This window comes from Ipomoea nil, unplaced genomic scaffold, assembly GCF_001879475.1.
Source record: "Ipomoea nil cultivar Tokyo-kokei standard unplaced genomic scaffold, Asagao_1.1 scaffold2694, whole genome shotgun sequence".
NCBI classification, from domain to species: domain Eukaryota; kingdom Viridiplantae; phylum Streptophyta; class Magnoliopsida; order Solanales; family Convolvulaceae; genus Ipomoea; species Ipomoea nil.
The window spans coordinates 858519-871022 of NW_017619122.1; the positions used below are offsets into that span (position 1 = coordinate 858519).

General features: G+C 33.1%; 1 protein-coding gene across 3 annotated transcripts; it reads right to left on the reverse strand.

Annotated features, from left to right (window-relative positions):
* Positions 1-1443: 1443 nt before the first annotated feature.
* Positions 1444-12304, reverse strand: LOC109155132. 3 transcript variants are annotated; one of them, XM_019302868.1, is made up of 3 exons: positions 12295-12304; positions 1765-2372; positions 1444-1652 (listed from the first exon to the last, which is right to left on the reverse strand). In XM_019302868.1, exons 2-3 carry the CDS (start codon positions 2126-2128, stop codon positions 1570-1572), a joined length of 447 nt encoding a protein of 148 aa, XP_019158413.1. In that variant the 5' UTR covers positions 2129-2372; positions 12295-12304; the 3' UTR covers positions 1444-1569. The 3 variants fall into 3 exon arrangements, with proteins under 3 accessions (XP_019158413.1, XP_019158412.1, XP_019158415.1); XM_019302867.1 differs by lacking the exon at positions 12295-12304 and having other exon boundaries at positions 1765-2444; XM_019302870.1 differs by lacking the exon at positions 12295-12304 and having other exon boundaries at positions 1446-1625; positions 1765-2443.
* Positions 12305-12504: the final 200 nt, after the last annotated feature.

Sequence of the window (12504 nt, forward strand, 5' to 3'; positions counted from 1 at the left end):
CGCGGCAGGTCTCTGGATTTTCGATCGGTGATGGCCGCAAAGTTCAATCGGCGCGACTGCTGAGGCCTTGGATCGCCGACTGATCCTAGGGCGGAGAGGTCGAGGCGGTTCGGTGACCTCTCGTCGGGGAATGGGCTGGAGTGGTGAAGCCGGCCTCGCGCGAAGCTTTTCGATTGGAACGGTGCCGACCGACCGCTTTTCACCGAATATCTCGGTAACGTCTCCTATCGATAATCGTTGGATAGAGCATCACTGCTGATAACGTGTTGTAAGAATAATAGACAAAGAGATGAGAGGGAAGGTTCGAATTCTCATTCATCGTTAGAATTCTTATACAAAGGTATCACCCAATATAAGGTAATATCAATACATATAAAAGGTAGTCACCTATTAATTACAACTACTACTATATATATAATAATGTCCATATTAATATTTACAACAGTTTTCAATAAATAGTTTTATTATTTATCATTCTCTTGTTTTTCAATCAATTCTTACATACGAAGTTGGATTTAGTCTGGATATATCTTTGTGAGCACCATTAATTAATTAAGTTCAACCAATCGATCAGAATTAAATCAAATATGTTTAATTATCAACAGAATATAGTAATTACATGCATAAAAGTCAACAAATACACGATAATAGAAACCTATATATTATAAATATAACTAAAATTGTTCTTGCATGCCTTAACTTTTTGCCTCACATAACAATAATTTGTATCCTTCTTCTCGATTATAATGTAGTATGTGTTCATATACTTTCTCAGCCTACTGAAACACAAAGAACCGTGTTCATATATTTTCTCAGCCTACTGAAACACAAAGAACCGTGTTCATATATTTTCTCAACTTACTGAAACACAAAGAACCAATAACGCCTCCAACGCCTCCAAACACAAAGAACCAATAACGCCTCCAACGCCTCCACTGATGCTCGAGCTCACAACCTTCTAAATGAAAGTCCAATCCGGATACCATTAGACCATATAGTCTTGGTTTTCGTTCAAAATTTAATTTTTAGGGAAAATCACTGTTTTTGATTTCTCAATTGTTTCGTAACTGTCAATGTAATTACTAGTTATTTTCAATTTGAATGAATTTGATCCTGGAATTATTTAAAATTTGGTGAATTAAATTATCCCGGTACTGTACCGTCATTAAGCTGTTTGTTTACTTTATTTGAGTAGGGCATTTTTGTCTTTTTGCATTACCTCCCTTTTAAGTTTTATCACCTGCATATATTATTCATGTTGATTGATTCAAAAATCCCCAATACGAAGCAACGGCCAAATGCGAAGAAGAATCTAGCTAAGGAAGAAATTGAAGAATCCAATGAATGAAGATTGAAGAATCGAAGAAAGATTAAATCAAAGCCAAACTAAAGCGATAGCTTCGGCGGCGAATTGAAGATTTAGATTGGTTTTTATTTCCCGCCGGTACGGTGTTGTTATCCACTGTACTCTTTCTCTGAATGACAAAGTTAGAAAGACGAAAGCGTCCTTCCCATAGCCGGAGCCAGTGGAGTTGCTCTTTTTACATCTCCCGGGAAACAGCTGATAATCTACCGGTTTCGATGAATAGCTTCCGCAACCCCCTGCTCCACGCCATACTTCGATACTGTCCCGTTCAAAAATTCCCCTTCACCTATTCGCCATAGTTATTGGCCGGGTCAATTTTAGTTATTTAAGTAATTTATTGCTTTTCTTCTACTGTAATATACTGCACACAAAATTAAATAAACAAAAGCATCTTTAACCTTCCTTATATTCTTCTATGTGAATGTGATGTTGTAACCCGGAGACAGCCACCGGCACCGGCGTGGAGGGCTGAAGCAAAAGAGCATCGCCAGCTTTGGCGGCCATGGGAACGGCGCAGGAGAGCTGAGAAATGGGCAACAAGCAGTTGGCCAGAAGCGCACTACTGGTTGCGGCGGTGAAACGGCTGTAGTCGTCGTCCCAACAGTATCGCGGCAGCGGCAAGCTATCCACCACCGCTAGATCGATCTCAAAAAGCTCGTCTTCATCATCTTCTTCATCCTCAAAAAGATATATTACTCTCTTTCTGCTCCAACTTTCTTTCTGTTCGTCGGCTTTGTTATTAATGGTGACCAGAGCCATCATGAACCAAGGAATGTACGATATGATGTTTTTGGATGGATTATGGATATATATACATATATATAGAGCGAGAGAGAGTTAGACTTGGTGGGTTGCAGTGTGGTGGAAGGTGGATAAGTAGAACGCTCTTCAACAAATCTGATCTACAACCATCATACAACTATTAAACAAACAAATTTTTATTATATGTGAATTTCTATATTTAATATTTCACATATACTATATTGTTGATGCACATCCATTATGGCTAGAAATGAGCCAAGCTACTCCAGTTCGATTTTATAAATATTTAAGTTTGATTGGACTATTATTAAGTTGAGTTGGTTAAATAACAAGTTGAGATTTGAACTTCTTAATAATCGGCTCGAGCAAGTTATGTGCTTAATCGAGTTTAATATATATATTATAGAGTTGCACTCGGGTGCGAACGGCTCGCCCAGGCGCGAAATAGGAATGGATTCTGTTCGTCCACGTGTCCAGATCTAATGGATGAGAAACACTGATTTTTTTTAAAAATGCGGTGGCATTTTCGTAAATAATTGAACATCGAAGTGCAAGTAAAATGTATTACAAGTGCATGTAAAATGTATTATAGGTGCAAGTAAAAATTTACACTGAGCATCAATACTTAGTTGCACTTATAGTTCTAAGTAGTTGCACATATAGTTCTAAGTAGTTGCACACATAGGTATAAGTAGTTGCATCTAGGTGTATGAATGTTTGCGAGTGGTTTTCAGGAGTATTACTACCCGCTGAACTCAGATCAATGAATGTTAACAAGACAAAATTACATGCACTTATAGGTGAAAGTAGGTGCACATATAGTTATAAATAGTTGCACATATAGTTATAAGCACACCCAGGTGCATGAATGGTTGCGGAAAGTGAATGCTAACAAGGCAAAATTACATGCACTAATAGGTGAAAATAGGTGCACTTATAAGAGATTTTACTTGCACTTCGATGTTCAATTATTTACGAAAATGCCACCGCATTTTTTTTAAGTTATTAGATCTGGACACGTGTCACGCGCTGATTCGTTCGCATTTCTTTCCTGGGCACTTATTCGCACCTGAGTGCATCCCATACTTCATATATATAATTATATAATTATAAATTTAACTAATATATTTATATTTATATTTTTATATCTTATAAAATAGCTACAATCAAAATGTAATACTGAGTTTGTTATGATATTTGAATGAAATAATAATAATAATAATAATAATAATAATAATAATAATAATAATAATAATAATAATAATAATAATAATAATAATAATAATAATAATAATAATAATAATAATAATAACTATTATTATTATTATATGAGAAATAAAATAAAAACACTATAGCGAGTGTATTTGAGTTGAGCTAGAGCTATATCTCAAAAAAGAAACCTCAGACAAGTTTAAGTTTCTACTTTTTTGAATCCTGTGTGCGGAGTTTTGAGTTTTGACTATTCATATTCAAATTGACTCATTTACACCCATAGATGTAATTATATATAATTTGGAGTTAAGTCCTTAACAGTAGCAATGGTAAATTAAATACTTTAATAACTTAATTACTTTTATCTTTTAATAGGATATAATCAATCAATACTCGTATATTTTGTCAAAAAGTAAAACTTTTTTAGAAAATCATGTACCTATTTGCAAACATCATGATGTGGATAAAATTTTCACATCTTTTTAACTTAATGGTGGTCAAGAGAAATTCATTGCCTTAGTACAAAGCTTAGATTATTATGTATGTGTACATTTTGGTGGTCAAAAAACTTTTGGCAACAACTAATTTAAAATTTGAAAATTTTTTTATTTTAGTGAACAAAATTTTGATTTTATTTTTAAATTGTTTACTTCTTTTTATATATAGTGAGAGAAAAAAAATGAAAAAAAAAAAGATGATTGGAGGAGAAAAAGGAAACAAAAAGTTTTTTTTTTAATTACTCCGGACATAGTTTAATTTCTACCATCCAACAAAAACCTATGATAAGAAACCAAGATTTCGGCTAGAAACACTTTCTCAATGATTATTGAAAAATGGTTAAATTTTTTTTCTTTTCTTTTTAATTCTCGACCGTATGTGGATGAATATCTAGTTACTTGCATAGTGATTTTTTTTTTTTCAAAACGGTGTAGTGATCTAATTGTTCAAATATTCTAAAAATCTATGTTGGTGCTTGGTGCTTGGTGCTATTGATCATGATCTAATTGTTCAAATATTCTAAAAATCTATGTTGGTGTTTGGTGCTTGGTGCTTGGTGCTTGTTGCTATTGATCACTTCAAGTACTGGTCAATAATATTGACAAGAATTTTTCGAATTCCATAAGTAATTGAAAACTCAATTTTAAATTGTAAATCTTAAGTTTTCAATGACTTTTTGATAGTTATAGAAATTCTAGGTTTTCTAGTCTTCATCTTATAATTACCTTAAAATGTGTAGAAGTAACAATACAGCATTCATAATTGTACAAAATAAAATTAGAATATTTGGGCTCTCAAAAAAAAAAAAAAAAAAAGAATATTTGGATACTTGTTGAATTTGAGTATCACACTCTAATCTATGATGCATGAAAATTTTTAAAGAGTAATATTCTCTCACTTTATAAAACATTTCAAAACTTCTGGAAACTCATTCCGAGACATTTTTTATGTAATTTCCTAATAAAATAGAAGTTTTTAAAATTTTGGTATAATTTTATAATTAATTTAAAAAATTTCAAAAGTGTTTTAAATCCAAATTGAAAAAATTTTATTGGATCAAAATCTTTAAAAAATCAAAATTAAGACCTAAACTTTGTCTTTTACTCTTGAAACCTATTTTGCAGACGATGTTCATCACTTTAGTCTCCAACTCCTAAGACCTATTTATGCATATATTACAATTGAATATTACAATTGCGGCTGCTTGATTCGTACCATATATTTTTCTTTTAAAAGAGATTAATGCATTAGTTTTATTTATTAATATAGTATTTTTAATCATAAAACTATATATATATATATATATATATATATATATATATATATATATATATATATATATATATATATATATATATATATATATATAAGTTAGCTCAAATGCGACCGCGCCTTCCCGTGCAGTCGTTGCGGCCGTTTGAAAAATGCACCAATAATAATACGTGTTAACAAAAGACACTAATATTGTTAGGAAAATGCACAAAGTAATACACCAAAAAATGCACAACACACCCAATATAATGCACCATAACTCCCCACACTTAATTGTGCATTTCCGAACACTGTGTGGTGCTTTTATGCATATCTAATGATGCGTTTTTGGGTGATGCGTACTTAATAATGCATATTTGTGTTGTACATTTCCTAACATTGTTGGTGAATATTTGCATAACTTTAGTACGGTCACACTAACCGCACGTTAATGCCCGGCCACTCAACTCTGCTATATATGTCATACACACATTTTTCGGTATTACATTTCCTACATTCCTACTATACATTTTTTAAAATTATTATTTCCGGCCTGTTTTTCCTATTTCAGTATTACAGAGATTTTAACTAGTTAAGTTAGAGATTATTGGCAAATGGAAATACATTAATTAAAGTAATACAGAATTAAAATGAAATTAAGCTATAGTATTATTCAAAAAAATGAAATTAAGCTATATTCCAAAATGTAGCTATTTTTATTTGATTTTTTCCTTTTCTCTCCCCTATTTATTCTCTTATAATAATACTTCTTAGTGGTACTTATGAGAAAATTACATTTTTTGTTCTATAATTATTGAGGTCTTGTTAATTTTAATCCATAACTTTAAAAATTAATAATTTAATACTTTTAACTATGTCATTTTTAACAGATTTGATCTATCTGGCCAAATTACCGACCAATTATCACCGGAATCTTTTAATCCATTTTAATTTGTTTAATTCGGGGGCAAATTGATCATTCCAGGTTTTTCTTAAAAAAAAAAAAAAGGGGGGGGGGGGGGGGGGTGGGGGGGAGTACGCCGGAGATGGTATCTGCGCTCCAAGTTGAAGCTGCTATCTAAATCCATAGAATTCCTCGTCGGCGGTACAGAGCTTCCTTGTCGGCATCAAAATTCTCATCGACGACAGTGTGTATTCCGTTCAAATTCCAATCTACATAGATTAATTTCCGGCGGTGGCAGTGGAGGATTTCCAGATGGCAGCCTCGAGTCCTCTCTGGCAGGAAGTTTCTGGGCAAGTTCAAAATTTCCCGGCAACTTCAATTCCAGCGACGGTGGCAGGTTTCCCGTTCCGCGAAGGTTCAGCAAATTGTTTTAGGCAGTAGCTTTGTTTGGGTGGCAAATTAAATCCAACTCAGCAGCAGAGGATTAATTCTAGCAGCAACAAACAAATTCTTTGGCAGCAACTATTTATTCACAATAATTGATTTTTCTTTATCTTCACTCATTAGTCATTATTATGAAATTAGCAATATTATGGGGAAGACGAACGGAGATGGGGAAGATGAACAGGGAAAACATATGCAGAGAAGCTCTGTACCGCCGACGAGAAATTTTTCAGCGTTCTCAACTTTCCCCTTTATTCACCAAGAATGACCGTATTGCCACCCCCGAATTAAACAAATAAAAATGGATTAAAAGATTTCGGCTACAATTGACCGATAATTTGATCAGATGGGTTAAATCTGTTAAAAATTACATAATTATGATATTAAATTATTAATTTTTAAAGTCGTAGATTGAAATTAACAAGAATCCAATAATTATAAGACCAAAATTTTAATTTCTCTTGTACATATTTATAAGAAAATTTATAACAAATGGATGTATTTAGATTCTGAGGATACTTTTTGAGAGTATACTAATTTCAACGTATGTTTTATTTTATTAGAAGAAAAAAAAACATTAAAAATATTGTGGTCCTTTCTTCTTCTTTTTTTTTTTTTTTTTTTTTTTTTTTTTTTTTTTTTAATTTAATCTGTGTATATTAAGCTTGCAACAAATAAAAAAAAAAATAAAAAATAAAGTACTAAGGACCTTGTAGTCTAATGGTACTATGTTGCTCTCTTATGTGAATACTGATAGGTTCAAACTCATATAACTCATATAAAATAATAATGTAATAAAAATTGATATATATATATATATATATATATATATATATATATATATATATATATATATATATATATATATATATATATATATATGGCAGAAGTGTCAAACAGGCTCATCTACTAATGCGAAGTGCTCAATTTCCACCACGAACTAAATTAAAATCTAATCAGCCCCACTTATACTTACCAGCTTGTTTGATTGACTTTTTTTTTTTTTTTTTTTTTTTTTTTTGCAGGTTGCTAACCAGATGCCTATTCAATTATCAAAAATAAAAATTATAAAAATTAAAAAAAAAAAAAAAAAAAAAAAGAATTTCAGCCACTGGTTACGTATTTTATAAACAGCCGGACAACCACAACTGTCAACTGGTTAGCAACCTGTAAAAAAAAGTTAATCGAACAAATTTAGCTGATAAGTGTAACTAATTAGACATTATTTTAGTTCGTGGTGGGAATTGAACACTTTAGTAGATAGGCCTATTTGATACTTTTGCTTATATTTTTTAATTCTTTCTTTCCTTTGACTAAGGCATGAATAGTATAATGTTAATATGAAGTAGATAGCCAGATATAGGGTGATATGGTCACTTGAAGTGTGTATATATATGTGTGTATTAAAAGTAGGGTTAACCACCTAATCTGAACAGAACTAATAATAAAGACCATATATACATATGGATATATTAGTCATACGGTCATACCTATATAAGACATATATATACCAATCTATAAATCAACTGCTAGACATTCCTGATTTGTTTCATCAACTTTAGACTTTTTTGTTTAATAAAAAATCATTATCTAATCTAAAAACATAATAAGTCTCAAGCAAAGTTATATCCATAATTTATAACCATGTTTTTAGTGCTAACCATTTTGTATATTGTGTTTTTAGAGTTGTACTATACAATTTTTTGAACAAAAATACCCTTATCGTTATAACTTCCGTTATCTTTTCTATTATTTTACCATGCACATCCATCCATCGTATCTTTTCGTATATTCTTTAATGATAATAATATTTGTAGATATTATATATTGGATTAAGAAAAAATTGCATCTTTAGTCCCTGAGTTATAACCAAGTTTCGACTCAGTCCCTAAGTTAGGTAGTATCCGAGTTTAGTCCCTCAGTTATGAGCAAAGTGGTGAGTTTGGTTCCTAGCTTTAATATTATGTCTCCCGCTAACGGAAAACTTAAAAATAATATAATAATATAGGGGTAAAATAGAAATTTCAAATTATAATCCCCTTCTTATGTTGAAACTCATTGCGCAACAGTCATTATTTTCTTCTTATATCAACAATAGAAGGTCTTTTTCTTCCCCAAGCTCTGAAGTCTCAAATTCATCCACTTCCAAGCTGCGAAATTCATTGACAAGTTGCTTTTCTATTTTATATGTTTAAATAAATAATCAATATTCTCTATTTTATATCAAGAAAAAAGTAACTTGGAGCATATTGATTAATTATCAAGAAAAAAGTAGTCAATATTCTTCATGAAGTTAGCAAACACCTCCTCCAAATTACTTTTTTCTTGCTCATAAATACGGAGAATATTGATTATTTATTTAAATATATAAAATAGAGAAACAACTTACTTATGAATTTTGCAGCTTGGAAGTGGACGAATTTGAGATTTCAGAGCTTGGGGAAGAAAAAGACCTTCGATTGTAGGTACAAGAAGAAAAGAATGACTGTTGCGTAATGGGTTTCAACATAAGAAGGAGATTATAATTTGAAATTCCTATTTTACCCCTCTATTATTAAATTGTTTTTAAGTTTTCCGTTAGCTGCAGACGGAATATTAACTCTAGGGATCAAACTCGCACTTTGCTCATAACTGAGGGGCTAAACTCGAATACGGTCATAACTTAGGGACTGAGTTGGAACTTGATTATAACTCAGGGACTAAAGATGTAATTTTCCCTTGGATTAATATAATAAATAATTTTAATTTCATTTAGATATTTTAATTAGTAAGAATTTGTTAGTTATTTTTTAAAATATAAATATTGGGCATATGTTTTTGCACATCGCGTATAAAAAAGACTAGTGTTATAACAAAAATGAGCACACAACAAATTATGCAGAATATAACTTCCTAGCGAATATAAAATAGTTACAATTGATCAATGTAAATTAAGTAAAAATTTCATAAGTTTAAGAGTTAATTATCGAAATGGTTCCTTGACTATAGCGAAATTATTAATTTGGTTATTGGCTATTTTTTGCTTAATTAAATCTTCAACTTTAAAAATCTTAACCAATTTTGTCTTCCGTTTGTTTAGTAATCAGACGTCTATTTACTCGGGATCAAATTGATAAATTCGCAATAGTCAAGGGACCATTTCGGTCATCACATGCATAATTTCCTATCTTATTAAACCGAAAAGTTAACTACTGAAATTGTTCCTTGACTATAGCGAAATTACTAATTTGGTATCAAGTAAACGGACGTCTGACGGCTAACAAACGGATGACCAAATTGGTTAATAATTTTAAAGTTGAGGACATAATTAGGCAAAAAAAATAAAATAAAAAATCAAGAACTAAATTGGTAATTTCTGTATAGTCAAGGGACAATTTCGATAATTAACTCTAAATTTAATTCTCAATTTTTTTATGAGAATAAAGGTTTAATTCATTAAATCATTAGCAAGACAATTAACAAGACACAGAGGAGGGACATCTAGCCACGCCGCAACCTGACTTAGAAACGGCCTCCCGAGCTATAATGTGGGCGGCGCGATTCGCAGATCGCTTATCAAAACGAAATTCAACATCCATAATCGTGGATGCTGATTCTTTAATATCACCTACAATTAAACCGAAAGCAGAAAATAATGAAGTACTGGAAATAGCGTTAAAAAGAATTTGTGAACCTGTTCCCACATCAACTTCTCCCATTCTTGTGTGTTTGAACCAGCTCAAAGCTTCCCTCATACTAAATGACTCTACTTCCTTTACACTATATATACAAAGCTTCCCTCATACTAAGTGACTCTACTTCCTTTACATTATATATACATACCATGCACACACTTATTCTTGAACCAGCTCAAAGCTTCCCTCATACTAAGTGATTCTACTTCCTTTACACTATACATACCATGCACACACTTATTCTTTGCAGCGAGGAACACACCATGATCATCCCGGAGGACCCATCCAAGCTCCATAGTGTTATTAGAGTTGTTGATGGCAACATCAGTATTCAATTTTATTCTCCCCATATCCGATCTCTTCCAATGCACATCATGACCATAAACATTAGCAGCCCTTGGAGTCTCATTCGCTGTAGCCCAATTTTCAGGAAAAAATAGCGCATGAGGCAACAACATGGATAGATCAAAAGCTGCACTTGCCAAACACACTGATTCCGGCTGCACCAAAGGCCCCAACAAACCATCAAGAATTTAGGAAGCAAATCAGCATGTGCCAAATTAAGGCAACAAAAAAACCAACCAGTCATTGAGTTACTCGCAGCAGAGGGAATAGACAAACTAGCCATATTGTATGCTCTCTTTGCCTCTGGGCAATCTACAAAAAGGTGGCAAGGATGAGAACTGATTGTATTATATTTTCTGAACTTGATTACAATGAGATCAGATGATGTGAATATATATAATAGAGAGTCACAGTGTGATAAGGATAAGAAGTAGAGAGTCACAGTGTGACAAGGATAAGAAGTTCTAAACAGACTCAGATACATAGAGTCCTAATACTCCCCCTCAAGCACAGTGAATACTAGTAACCTGTAGCTTGTCCCTTAGGGAAGAAAATCTAAGTCCAGACAGAGCTTTGGTGAAGATATCAGCAAGTTGATCCTTTGTGGAGATGAAGTTGACTTGAATATCGCCCGAAGCTACTCGATCACGAACAAAATGATAATCAATCTCCACATGCTTGGTGCGCACATGAAAGATTGGGTTGGCACTCATATATGTAACTCCTAAATTATCACACCATAATTTTGGAATGGAAATACCCGGAATCTGTATCTCACGCAGTAATGACATAATCCATAGAACTTCAGCACAAACATATGCAAGAGCTTTGTATTCAGCCTCAGTGGATGACCTAGCAACAGTTCTCTGTTTCTTGCAAACCCAGGATATAAGATTACTCCCCAAGAAAACAGCAAAACCACTCGTGGATTTTCGATCCTCAGGACAACCAGTCTAATCAAAATCAGAGAAGGCATGAATGTCTCTAGATGAGCATCGTCGTATGCGCAAACCATGATCAACTGTTCCCTTAACATACCTGAGTACCCGTTTGAGCTGCTCCCAGTGTGACATGGTGGGAGCATGCATATGTTGGCATAACTGATTAACTGCAAAGGATAGGTCAGGTCGTGTGACAGTGAGATATTGCAGTGCTTTAGCTAGACTCCTGTACTGTTTGGGATCATCATATTGATCTAAATTGAAGGGGATATTTTTCGAGATAGAGATAGGTGTAGAAAGGGGTTTGCATTCAGACATTCCAGCCCGTTTTAAAATATCATTCATATACCATTGTTGAGATAAAATAATCTCATTGTCACTCTTAACTGTTTCAATACCCAGAAAGAAATTTGGTTCACCAAGATCTCTGATTTTGAATGTAGCAGACAGTTTAGACAAGAGCTGAGACATAATACCCTGATCACTTCCCATTACAAGAATGTCATTCACGTACACCAATAGATAAACCAAAGCAGAGTTTTTAGAGTAATAAAACAGAGAGACATCTGTCTTGGATGCTTGAAAGCCAACTGATAGTAAGAACATATGTAGTCGATTAAACCAGGCTCTGGGAGATTGTTTTAACCCATATAGAGATCTTTTTAACAAACAAACATGATTCGGGAAGTTAGCATCAATATAACCAGGGGGTTGCTTCATATAAACTGTTTCAGCCAGATTACCATTTAGAAAAGCATTATGAACATCTAGCTGTTTGATAAACCACCCATATGATAAAGCTAGAGATAGAAGGAGTCTTACAGTCGTAGGCTTTACCACTGGACTAAATGTGTCAAAGAAGTCCTGGCCTGAAACCTGATTAAAACCTTTCGCAACCAGTCTGGCTTTATGCCTTTCAATAGCACCATCAGCCTTTCTCTTCGTACGAAACACCCATTTACAACCAATAATATTCATACCTGCAGTGGGTGGAACTAGAGACCATGTGTGGTTATGCAGGAGAGCATTGAATTCTTGGTCCATGGCTTCACGCCACTCAGGATATTTGACAGCTTGAGAGTGACATGTGGGTTCCGTGGGATGCAC

Excerpts from the sequence above, each read along its gene's own strand:
- LOC109155132 (XM_019302868.1), bottom strand. The coding sequence starts at position 2,128 with ATGATGGCTCTGGTCACCATTAATAACAAAGCCGACGAACAGAAAGAA. Across the intron at positions 1,653-1,764 it reads CATAGAAGAATATAAGGAAG|GTGAAGGGGAATTTTTGAAC; the intron begins GTTAAAGATGCT and ends TATGGCGAATAG.